Source organism: Somniosus microcephalus, chromosome 20, assembly GCF_052327205.1.
Source record: "Somniosus microcephalus isolate GS21.2 chromosome 20, FLI_Smic_1.0, whole genome shotgun sequence".
NCBI classification, from domain to species: Eukaryota; Metazoa; Chordata; class Chondrichthyes; order Squaliformes; family Somniosidae; genus Somniosus; species Somniosus microcephalus.
Genome location: NC_141006.1, coordinates 76,998,623 through 77,011,128, shown reverse-complemented (window position 1 = coordinate 77,011,128; position 12,506 = coordinate 76,998,623). Strand labels below are relative to the sequence as shown.

The window sequence follows — 12,506 nt, the reverse complement described above, 5'->3', positions numbered from 1 at the left end:
TCAGCAGAGGTTGCTTACCATTTCATATGGGGGAATAAAATGTAGTTCATCATCTTCAGACACATCAGTCTTACTTTGGCTTTTCAATTTTTTATGTTTATGTAGGTCATTTAAATTCCTAGTTTGCCATACTTCTCTTCACCTAAAATGACTGAAGGGGGCACTTTTATAAAAAAAAAAAACAGTAATCCTGTAACTCCAAGTTTCTAGATTCCAGTTTGTTTACAGACCGTACTTTTGCAAATGGAAACATTTCAGCCATGATTCTGTGTATAATCAGTCTGACGCTAATTAAATCTGCTCAGGAATTGTTCTAGTTCTAGGATCTGTTCTGACTGCCCCCGTACACAAAGATCTAGATGACCGAATCTCTTATTTTCTTTTTGCTGGGATCAGTTTTATAGGTTGAGATGCAGATTGGGAATCAGTACAGTTAAAATGACTCTAAATATAGCTCCGTTGTAATAATTTTACTTTCAAATTTTCCTCCTTTCTTTCCCTTCACCTCCTGAAGGGACTGCCTCACGCTCTGGTACAGTTGCACTTTCCCCAGCAACCCTCCAGGTAGTTACCCAACTTTCCGTTTTTCACTTTGAAGATAAGAATTAGGAGCAGGAGTCGGCCACATGGCCCCTCGAGCCTGCTCCACCATTCAATAAGATCATGGCTGATCTTCAACCGCAACGCCACCTCCCCGCCCGATCCCCATATCCCTTGATTCCCCTAGAGCCCAAAATTCTATCGATTTCAGCCTTGCATATTCTCAACAATTCGGCATCCACAGCAATTTGGGGCAGAGAATTCCAAAGATTCACAGCCCTCTGAGTGAAGAAATACCTCTTCATCTCGGTCTTAAATGGCCGACCCCTTATCCTGAGACTATGCCCCCCTAGTTCCAGATACTCCAGCCAGGGGAAACAATCTCTCAGCATCTACCCTGTCAATCCCCCTCAGAATCTTATATGTTTCAATGAGATCACCTCTCATTCTTCTAAACTCCAGAGAGTATCGGCCCATTCTACACAATCATCAGTGTCAGCTGTGGCTCAGTGGGCTGCACTCTCGCCTCTGAGTCAGAATTGTGGTTTCATAGTCCCACTCCAGGGACTTGCGCACATAAAGCTAGGCTGACACTCCAGTGCAGTACCGAGGGAGGTGCCGTCTTTCAGATGAAATGTTAAACTGAGGTCTGCTCTCTCAGGTGGACATAAATGATCCCATGTCATTATTTCGAAGAAGAGCAGGGGAGTTCTCCCTGGTGTCCTGGGCCAAATTTCTCCCTCAACCAACATAACAAAAACAGATTATCTGGTCATTTTCACATTGCTGTTTGTGGGAGCTTGCTGTGCGCAAATTGGCTGCCGCGTTTCCTACATTACAACAGCGACTACACTTCAAAAATACTTCATTGGCTTTAAAGCACTTTGGGGCGTCTTGAGGTCGTGAAAGGTGCTATAGAAATGCAAGTCTTTCTTTCTAAGGCCTAGAAATTCAGTGGGTTGCGCCACCCATTAGCGCCTTAAGAAGGCGCTAAGTGGGTCGGAAGCCACTGGCCACGCCTCCCGCTAAATTCAGCGGGACGCTAATGGCGCTAGCCGTTAGCGCTGCGCCGCTACCGATGATGTCATTGGTGTGCGCAGCGCCCCGCTGATGCCCCGATCGCGATATTTAGATGCGCCCCCTGCTTTAACGCCGGACGCTATGTGCGACCGGTTCAGGGGGGCCTACCTGTGGCGGTAGAGGTGCTAATTAAAGGAGAGGTGCGGGGCGGCCATTTTTGTTGCTGGCCACCTGCCAGCACCTCTCCGCGCTGCCGTCCCCGGCCTCCTGAGCACCCCCGCCCCCCGCAAGAGCCCAGCACTTCTCCTCGGTGCCGGGCTCTTTTACCGGCACTCGCGATCCTCGGGGGCCCAGCTGGGCCCCAGATCGCGCTGCACAAGGCCCCTCCCCTTTAAGAAGGGGAGGAAGGCCTGCAGTACCGCAGCGCGACGTGCCGCAGCGTGTTGCGCAGCGATATTCAGTTGCAGCGCCCCAAGAGGGATGCAGGGTGCCTCCAGTAGTGCCGCGCTTCCCTCCGGGGCGCTCCAACTGAATTTCCGGCGGGCGGCCGCGACTGCTTCCGGGGCGCCACTTTTAGCGCCCTGGCGAGGCTGGCGCCCCAAACGGGGCTATAGTGAATTTCTAGGCCTAGATCTTTGAAGATGTGCAACAATAACGAGAACAATGACGCGGACATTTGTCCCCTTGGTCTGGGTGGTTCGCCAGTTTTCCCAAATTCAGTGAAATTTTGCTCTTCTGCTTTCAGAATGTGCGCCTGCCAGTTCCAAGAGTTCCTTTAAACAACACTTGATTGCTTTTCAATAGATCTCCAAAGCTTTCTATATGAGCACCGTTGGCAGAGGATCATTACTTACTCTGTTTTCCTAGTTTTATTTATGCTTGCGTGTTAAAAACTAAATGAGGAAAGTAGGAGGCTTTGATGGAATGAAACCTTCTGGATTCATTTATACCCCGGTCTCCCTTTCACTGAAAGCATTTTCTCTTGAAACTAATTACATAGATTCATCATGTATTAACATCCCAACCCTCAAATATGCACAGTCATTTCTACACAAGGAGGAGGTTTTCCACCGGACAATTAACTGTGTTCTCCCCTGTAATTCCACCCGCCACCCCCCCGGCTCCCTTTCTAAAGACAAAGGCTCCCAAAATTCCTTTGGTTCAATTCCTCCGATGCTCACAGACCGCTCTCTGGTCAGGAGACTGCAAGATCAGCCAGCCCCTCAGCAGTGCCCCGCCAGCAGTCCAATGTTAACAGGGGGAGGGCAAGGATGGGCCAGCAGTGGACTGGAAGATTACATAGTATTATACCGTATTTACAGCACAGAAACAGGCCGTTCGGCCCCTCTGGTCCATGCTGGTGTTTATGCTCCACACGAGCCTCCTCCCACCCCTCTTCATCTCACCCTATCAGCATATCCTTCTATTCCTTTCTCCCTCATGTACTTATCCAGCTTCCCCTTAAATGCATCTATACTATTCGCCTCAACCACTCCCTGTGGTAGCGAGTTCCACATTCTCACCGCTCTCTGGGTAAAGAAGTTCTTTAATGTAAAAACGTTTACTTGCCTCTTTTGCAGTCAGCTTGCACAGACAGCTAATTGGACGGCTCTACACCTAGACCCAATGGACAGTGTACGCGGTGAAGACTCCGCTCCCTTGTACCTTAGAATTGTATTGGGGTCCTACAGCCGGCGTTGGACCCTGATTTACATTTTAAAACTAGGCTCCTGCCTGAAGCAGACAGGCACCAGGGCCACCCTGAAGGCCCTCGGGAAGATGGCAGTGGGGCAGAGCGGGAGCGGGAATGAGGCAGTACGTTCTGTGCATTTATTTTTGAGACACTATCAACTTGTTCCAGGAACTCCCAACTCAAATCTCGAGGCAGAGCCATTTGTGTGGCCGGGGTGGACATCTGTGCCCGGAAGGGGCAATCTGATTGAGGTTTATAAAATGATGAAGGGATTAGCTTGTGTTCCAGTAGACCGTTTGTTCCGATTAAATAGCTTAGGCAGGACCAAGGGTCACATTGTTAAGTTGTACAAGCCCAGATCGAGGTTAGATGTCAGGAGGTGGTTCTTTTCCCAGAGAGTAGTGGACCTCTGGGACAGGCTGCCGTCTCATGCGGTGGAGGCCGATTCGCTGAATTCCTTCGAGCGAGAGCTGGACCTGTTTCTGTTTGGGGTGGAGATCACCTCTTACAGAAGGTAGGCACTGCAGGTAATTCAGGGCCAGAGTGATCTCCTGGGCTAGTTTCTGTCGCCTAGATGGGTCGGAGAGGAAATGCCCAGATTTTTCCCCGCCAAATTGGCCTGGGTTTTTAATCTTTTTTTGCCTCTCCCAGGAGACCCCCTGGTTTGGGGTGGGGTGGCAAGTGTATATAGTGTGATACACAAGGTGTCGCCATTGTGCGGGACGGGCTGGGTGGACCAGAGGGTCATTACCTGTCCGTCATTGTTCGTATGTTGATAAGGGCCTATCAGGGGTGCCACCTCCATCCACCCTGGTAAGGTCGAACGACCGACACCCGCTTTGCCCGAGGTCCCTACTCGGCTCAATGCAACCGAGGAAGAAAGTGAACGTTTCTTTCAGGTGTCTGATCCAAAAGATGCTTCCAGACCAGGTAATTGATCCCTTCTGGGGAGGGAGGGGGAGGGAATCTCCCTCTGATCCATTCCTTTCAGAAGGAGGGAGCGGGAGGTGAGAGTAAACCTGCCCATGCCCTGTCCTCACTGAAATCTACATTGGAACGGGAGTAGGCCATTCAGCCCCTCGAGCCCATTCCGCCATGCCTAGTCTGTATTTTAACTCCATCTACCCGCCTTGGTTCCATCCCCCTTAACACCTTACATAGAAACATAGAAGATAGGAGCAGGAGTAGGCCATTCGGCCCCTCTAGCCTGCTCCGCCATTCAATGCGATCATGGCTGATCATCCAAATTCAGTACCCGGTCCCTGCCTCCTCCCCATACCCCTTGATCCCTTTAGCCTTAAGAAATATATCCAACCCCTTCTTGTCTTGAATATATTTAATTAATTGGCCTCTACTGCCTTCTGTGGTATAGGTTCACCACTCTCTGGGTGAAGAAATTCCTCCTCATTTCTGTCCTAAAAGGTCTACCCCTTATCTTTAGACTGTGACCCCTGGTTCTGGACTCCCCGACCATCGGGAACATCCTTCCTGCATCTAGTCTGTCCAGTCCTGCCAGAATTTTATAAGTTTCAATGAGATTCCCTCTCATTCTTCTAAACTCCAGTGAGTACAAGCCCAATCGACCCAATCTCTCCTCATATGTCATTCCTGCCATCCCAGGTATCAGCCTGGTGAATCTTGGCTGAACTCCTTCCATGGCAAGAATATCCTTCCTCAGATAAGGCGACCAAAACTGTACACAATACTCAAGATGTGGTCTCACCAAGGCCCTGTACAACTGCAGCAAGACATCCTTGCTCCTGTACTCAAACCCTCTCGCTACGAAGGCCAACATACCATTTGCCTTCTTAACTGCCTGCTGCACCTGCATGCTTACCTTCAGCGACTGGTGCACAAGGACACCCAGGTCTCGTTGCACTTCCCCTCCTCCCAATCTATTGCCTAACTAAAATCTTTCAATCTCCATTTTGAAATTTACAATTGACCCCCAGCCTCACCAGCTTTTTGTGGCGGGGCGGGGGGGGGAAAGAGTTCCAGATTTCCACTCCCCTTTGTGTGAAGAGGTGCTTCCTGACATCGCCCCTGAATGGCCTGGCTCTAATTTTACGGTTCTGCCCCCTTTGTTCAGGACTCCCCTCACCAGAGGAAATAGTTTCTCTCTACCTTATCAACAACATTCCCGCTAAGCTGTGCGGCCGGGCCGCTGTCTGGAGGTCCCGCGCAGCCCTGGGACCGGCTTTCCAAATGGGAGATTTCGTGCATGCGCGAAATTAAGAATGGGCCGCACAGCCCGTTAAAGGGACTGCGCACCCAAAAAAAAATGAGGGGAATATTGCTTGTCAACTCCTTTAAACAAATTTAATCCTTTAATTTAAAAAAGCATGGACAAACAAGGCTCGATCCCGGTGTAACTGGAGACAGCAGCCTAAATACCAGGCCTGTTCTCCTGTGGGTGGTTAAAATCCATCCCATCAGAATGTCATTTGTGCACACACCTAGTCTTTCATTACTTTCTACTAGATCAGCAGATTATTTGTATTGCTTGGTATTACAGTCTGCTAAGGTATATAATGTACGTAATGCCAGATTTAAAACATAAGAACATAAGAATTTGGAGCAGGAGTCGGTCATTCGGCCCCTCGAGCCTGCTCCGCCATTCAATAAGATCATGGCTGATCTTCGACCTCCACTCCATTTTCCCACCCGATCTCCATATCGCTTGATTCCCCTAGAGTCCAAAAATCTATCGATCTCAGCCCTGAATATACTCAAAGACTCAGCATTCACAGCCCTCTGGGGCAGAGAATTCCAAAGACTCACAACCCTCTGAGTGAAGAAATTCCTCCTCATCCCAGTCTTAAATGGCCGACCCCTTATCCTGAGACTATGCCCCCCTAGTTCTAGACTCTCCAGCCAGGGGGAAACAACCTCTCAGCATCTACCCTGTCAATCCCCTCAGAATCTTATATGTTTCAATGAGATCGCCTCTCATTCTTCTAAACTCCAGAGGCTATAGGCCCATCTACACAATCTCTCCTCATAGGACAACCCTCTCATCCCAGGAACCAGTCCAGTGAATCTTTGTTGCACCACCTCTAAGGCAATTTCAGGGTAATAATGTTGCTTAATCACATCAACAACAAGCAATGCGCAGAGGAAACTGTTTAAAAAACCTAATGTTTGGGTTGGATCCCAGGCGACGTTACAATCTAGCAATGTGGTGACAATCATTGCCTGGCTTTGTGTATGAAGAATAACCACCTGATCAAGGTAGTGGAGGACAAGCAGACCTGTGGAAACCGTACCCCAACAGAAGTCACACTGCACTCGGGAGAGGAGTGGCGGGGAGAAAAATAAGTAGGGGAGGGAAGCTGAGTAAAGTGAGTAAAGGCTGCGACACTGAGCATTGTAACGACGTCAGGATTCTGCCTTATTTTCCCCATCCAGTCTTGTTCGAGCTGGAATGATGTTGCTGCTTCACATCAATGTTTGAATTTCTACAAATTTTCTTGATAGGTCCTTATTGTGGAAATTTGAATAGAGTCCCTTCAAGAATACAGTTAACATCCGGTGTGGTGACTGTGGAGTTCCGAAGTATCACTCATATATCAGGAAGAGGATTTCTGCTCTCGTATGCTTCGACTGACCATCCGGGTAAGGATCGGCAACACTCCTTTATCTTTAATACCAATTCGTTATTTTGATAGCAAGTGTCATCTACCAAACACCAGCTGCATGCTATTCCCAACACAAAAGCAAAATACTGCGGATGCTGGAAATCTGAAATTAAAACAGAAAGTGCTGGAAACACTCAGCAGGTCAGGCAGCATCTGTGGAGAGAGAAACAGTCAACCTTTCAGTATAAAACAATCATGTGCTCTGTGCAGTGCTTTGCACCATCATCGTTTTGTCATTTAATCTCTCCGGCCTTCCACCCTATCACAGACCTTCCCTTTTGTTTTTTCCTCCCCTCCCCCCTTTCCCTGCCCCTGCATTTGCTTAAAACCTGTTACATCTCCAACTTTTTCCAGTTCTGACGAAAGGTCATTGACCTGAAACGTTAACTCTGTTTCTCTCTTCACAGACACTGCCTGACCTGCTGAGTGTTTCCAGCACTTTCTATTTTTATAGCATTGTATCCCAAACTTGCTTCTTCAGGAAGTTTCAGTGAGCTGCGACCCAGAGGTGCCTGCTCGATCCAGCAGGTCTGACCATTTTTCGGCAGCCTAATTGGAAGCTGCCTCGAACCAGACTGTTCAAGTTCAGAAATCTTGACATGTAATAAGAACTTTTAAAATCAATTTGGATTACATTAATGTGAAGTGAAGTAAATTGCTCCAGCGTATAAACAGAGGCTTTTCACCAAATTGTCAGCCATGGTTCAGTGGGTAACAGCCTCGCCTCTGAGTCAGAAGGTTGTGAGTTCATAGTCCCACTCCAGAGACTTGAGCACAAAAATCTCGGTCTGACACTCCCAGTGCAGTGCTGCGGGAGAGCTGCACTGTCGGAGGTGCCGTTTTTCAGATGAGACGTTAAACCGAGGCCCCGTCTGCTCTCTCGGGTGAATGTAAAAGATCTCATGGCACTATTTTGAAGAAGAGCAGGGGAGTTCTCCCCCGGTGTCCTGGGGCCAATATTGATCCCTCAATCAACATCACTAAAAAACAGATTATCTGGTCATTATCACATTGCTGTTTGTGGGAGCTTGCTGTGCACAAATTGGCTGCCACGTTTCCTACATTACAACAGTGACTACACTTCAAAAAGTACTTCATTGGCTGTAAAGCGCTTTTGGACATCCTGAGGTCATGAAAGGTGCTATATAAATGCAAGTCTTTCAAAGTATATTGACTGTAGATGTCAAATTACGTCTGCTCTATTGTTTTGTACAACATATAGCGTCTTTAACATAGTAAAACATCCCAAAGCACTTCACAGGAGCGTAATCAAACATAATTTGACACTGAGCCACATAAGGAGATATTAGGGCAGATGTAGTTTTTAAGGAGTGTCTTAAAGGAGGAAAGAGAGGCAGAGAGGCGGAGAGGTTTGAGGAGGGAATTCCAGAGCTTAGGGCCCCGGCAGCTGAAGGCACGGCCACCAATGGTGGAGCGATTATAATCAGAGATGCTCAAGAGGCTAGAATTGAAGTGGAGCAAAAAGTGAGGGATTTCATAGAATCACAGAATAGTACAGCACAGAAGGAGGCCATTCGGCCCATCGAGTCTGCGCCGGCTCTTTCGAAGAGCAATCCAGTCAGTCCCACTCCCCCGCTCTTTCCTTATATCCCTGCAATTTTTATCCTTCCAGTAATTATACAATTCCCCTTTGAAGGCTTCTATTGAATCTGTATCCACTGCCCTATCAGGCAGCGCATTCCAAATCCTAACCACTCGCTGCGTAAAGTTTTTCCTCATGTCGCCTCTGGTTCTTTTGCCAATTACCTTAAATCTGGGCCCTCTGGTTATCGACCCTTCAGCTATTTTAATCAAAGTTGTTTAGAGGAGCCTGACTTCAATCAATTCGCTTTCAGAGCCATTTCGCATTGGCAGTGAGATATAGTTGATGTTTCATTTGTAAGGTGACTTCCACGTGAACGGATTTGGATCATTTTACATGGCGCTACCCTGAGAGAGTCTCACACTCGCTCATTTACAGTTCCTTCCAGACTCGCCTGCTAATCTGTGAACCTGTCACAACAAATCAAGTCGACATTCTTTTCCCCATATGGAAACGTGTGAAGATGTATCCACTCCTCGTATCCAATTTATATCGCAGAAACATTTGTCCTGTTGAACCCGCCCCGTTGAATTCTGCAGGGCAGGTATGGCACCACTGGAACAGCTGTGCATGTAGGTTTGCAGAGGGTAAACAATGGGAATTGGGCAGAATAGGAACTGTTGGAAGTCATTCTAATGCAGACAGGGAGCACGGCCTGCATTGCACTCGACGAGATGAAATGAGCCTCTATTTTCCTTGTGAGCGTCTGTAAACCTGCTTGCTCCAAACCTGTTAATGCACCTAGCCCTTCCTCGAGTCTCATTTATTTTACGGACCTAACCATGACTCATTGAGGTGTTTTGCATTCAAGCTGTCATGAATGTAGCTTATTTATAAACAGGACTTTTGGCAGAAGTAACGATGTAAAAAGTTTAATCTATCCAGTTAAAATGCCAATGAGAATTTAAATAGGAGTCGACTGGTGAAAATGAACAATGTGCAGCAGTACATTTTGAAACTCTGGCACTGCTGTGTCTTTGATTGAAGAACACGCAGTGAGCAGAAGCTATTGGGAGTAATAAATTGCCCCATGCTTCTGGTGATCTTTATATCAAGGAACAAGTAGAGACAGAAAATCGGTGTGGGTGAGCTGTGATTTGGTTTAAGATGGGAAGTTCTGCAGTGTAAGAATGACAAAAGAGCTGAATGAAAGTAGTAGATCTTCACGGGAGCGGCAGTCTGCTGCTGTAGTACCTAGTCCATAGAATCGATGGCACCGTACACCCTGGGGAAGCCTACTGCACTCTCGTCCTGCTTTGCTCCATCCATGGGGAGCGAGAGCCAGGTTAAGTGAGTGGGCAGTAAGGTGGCTGATTTTTTAAAATTTATTTGGTTTTTATGGGATGTGGGCGTCGCTGGCAAGGCCGGCATTTATTGCCCATCCCTAGTTGCCCTCGAGAAGGTGGTGGTGAGCCGCCGCCTTGAACCGCTGCAGTCCGCGTGGTGAAGGTACTCCCACAGTGCTGTTAGGGAGGGAGTTCCAGGGTTTTGACCCAGCAATGATGAAGGATCGGCGATATACTTCTAAGGCAGGATGGTGTATGACTTGGAGGGGAACTTGGAGGTGGCGGTGTTCCCATGCGCCTGCTGCCCTTCTCCTTCTAGGTGGAAGAGGTTGCGGGTTTGGGAGGTGCTGCCGAAGAAGCCTTGGTGAGTTGCTGCAGTGCATCTTGTAGATGGGACACACTGCAGCCACGGTGCGCCGGTGGTGGAGGGAGTGAATGTTGAAGGTGGTGGATGGAGTGCCAATCAAGCGGGCTGCTTTGTTCTGGATGGAGTCGAGCTTCTTGAGTGTTGTTGGAGCTGCACTCATCCAGGCAAGTGGAGAGTATTCCGTCACACTCCTGACTTGTGCCTTGTAGATGGTGGAAAGGCTTTGGGGAGTCAGGAGGTGAGACACTCGCCGCAGATTACCTAACCTCTGACCTGATCTTGTTGCCACAGTATTTATGTGGTTGGTCCAGTTAAGTTTCTGGTCAACAGTGACCCCCAGGATGTTGTTGGTGGTGGATTCGACGATGGTAATACCGTTGAATGTCATGGGGAGCTGATTAGACTCTTGCTTGTTGGAGATGGTCATTGCCTGGTACTTCTGTGGCGCAAATGTTACCTGCCACTTATCAGCCCAAGCCTGAATGTCGTCCAGGTCTTGCTGCATGCGGGCATGGACTGCTTCATTATCTGAGGAGTTGCGAATGGCGCTGAACACTGTGCAGTCATCAGCGAACATCCCCATTTCTGACCTTATGTTGGAGGGAAGGTCATTGATGAAGCAGCTGAAGATGGTTGGACCTAGGACACTGCCCTGAGGAACTCCTGCAGCGATATCCTGGGGCTGTGATGATGATTGACCTTCAACCACCGCAACCATTTTCGTTTGTGCTAGGTATGACTCCAGCCAGTGGAGCGTTTTCCCCCCGTTTCCCATTGACTTCAGTTTTACTAGGGCTCTTTGATGCCACACTCAGTCAAATGCTGCCTTGATATCAAGTGCAGTTACTCTCACCTCACCTCTGGAATTCAGCTCCTTTGTCCATGTTTGGACCAAGGCTGTAATGAGGTCGGGAGCCGAGTGGTCTTGGCAGAACCCAAACTGGGCATCAGTGAGCAGGTGCCGCTTGATAGCACTGTTGATGACACCTTCCATAACTTTGCTGATGATTAAGAGTAGACTGATGGCGCGGTAATTGGCCGGGTTGGATTTGTCCTGCTTTTAGTGGACGGGACATACCTGGGCAGTTTTCCACATTGTCGGATAGATGCTAGTGTTGTAGTTGTACTGGAACAGCTTGGCTAGTTCTGGAGCACAAGTCTTCAGCACGATAGCTGGGATGTTGTTGGGGCCCATAGCCTTTGCTGTATCCAGTGCGCTCAGCCATTTCTTGATATCACATGGGGTGAATCAAATTGGCTGAAGACTGGCTTCTGTGATGGTGGGGACCTCAAGAGTAGGCCGATATGGATCATCCACTCGGCACTTCTGGCTGAAGTTGGTTGCAAACGCTTCAGCCTTGTCTTTTGCACTCACGTGCTGGGCGCCACCATCATTGAGGATGGGGATATTCATGGAGCCTCCTCCTCCCATTAGTTGTTTAATGGTCCACCACCATTCACGACTGAATGTGACAGGACTTTGATCTGATCTGTGGGATCGCTTAGCCCTGCCTATAGCATGCTGCTTCCACTTTTTAGCATGCATGTAGTCCTGTGTTGCAGCTTCGCCAGGTTGGCACCTCATTTTTAGGTACGCCTGGTGCTGCTCCTGGCATGCTCTTCAACACTCCTTATTGAACCAGGGTTGGTCCCCTGGCTTGATGGTAATGGCAGAGTGAGGGATATGCCGGGCCATGAGGTTACAGATTGTGGTGGAATACAATTCTGCTGCTGCTGATGGCCCACAGCGCCTCATGGATGCCCAGTTTTGAGCTGCTAGATCTGTTCTGAATCTATCCCATTTAGCACAGTGGTAGTGCCACACAACACGATGGAGGGTGTCCTCAGTGTGAAGACAGGACTTCGTCTCCACAATGACTGTGCAATGGTCACTGCTACCAATGCTGTCAAGGACAGATGCATCTGCGACACCTAGATTGGTGAGGACGAGATCAAGTCGGTTTTTCCCCTCGTGTTGGTTCTCTCACCACCTATCGCAGGCCCAGAGTGGCAGTCATGTCCTTCAGGACTCAGCCAGTAGTGGTGCTACTGAGCCACTCTTGGTGATGGACATTGAAGTCCCCCCACCCAGAGTACATTCTGTGCCCTTGCTACTCTCAGTGCTGTTTCAACATGGAGGAGCACTGATTCATCAGCTAAGGGAGGGCGGTAGGTGGTTATTAGCAGGAGGTTTCCTTGCCCATGCTTGACCTGAAGCCATGAGGTCTGGAGTCAATGTTGAGAACTCCCAGGGCCACTCCCTCCTGACTGTATACCACGGTGCCGCCACCCCTGGTGGGACAGGACATACCCCAGGGATGATGATGATGGAATCTGGGACATTGGCTGAAAGGTGTGA

General features: G+C 48.7%; 1 protein-coding gene across 1 annotated transcript in view; it reads left to right on the top strand.

Annotated features, from left to right (window-relative positions):
* LOC147103449 (discoidin, CUB and LCCL domain-containing protein 1) overlaps window positions 1–12,506 on the top strand; it is a 182,166-nt gene that overhangs the window by 69,431 nt on the left and 100,229 nt on the right. Inside the window, exon 3 of the mRNA XM_085963041.1 lies at window positions 6,731–6,868. Coding sequence (XP_085819167.1) covers window positions 6,731–6,868 — 138 coding nt within the window. The remainder of the gene's footprint in view (window positions 1–6,730; window positions 6,869–12,506) is intronic.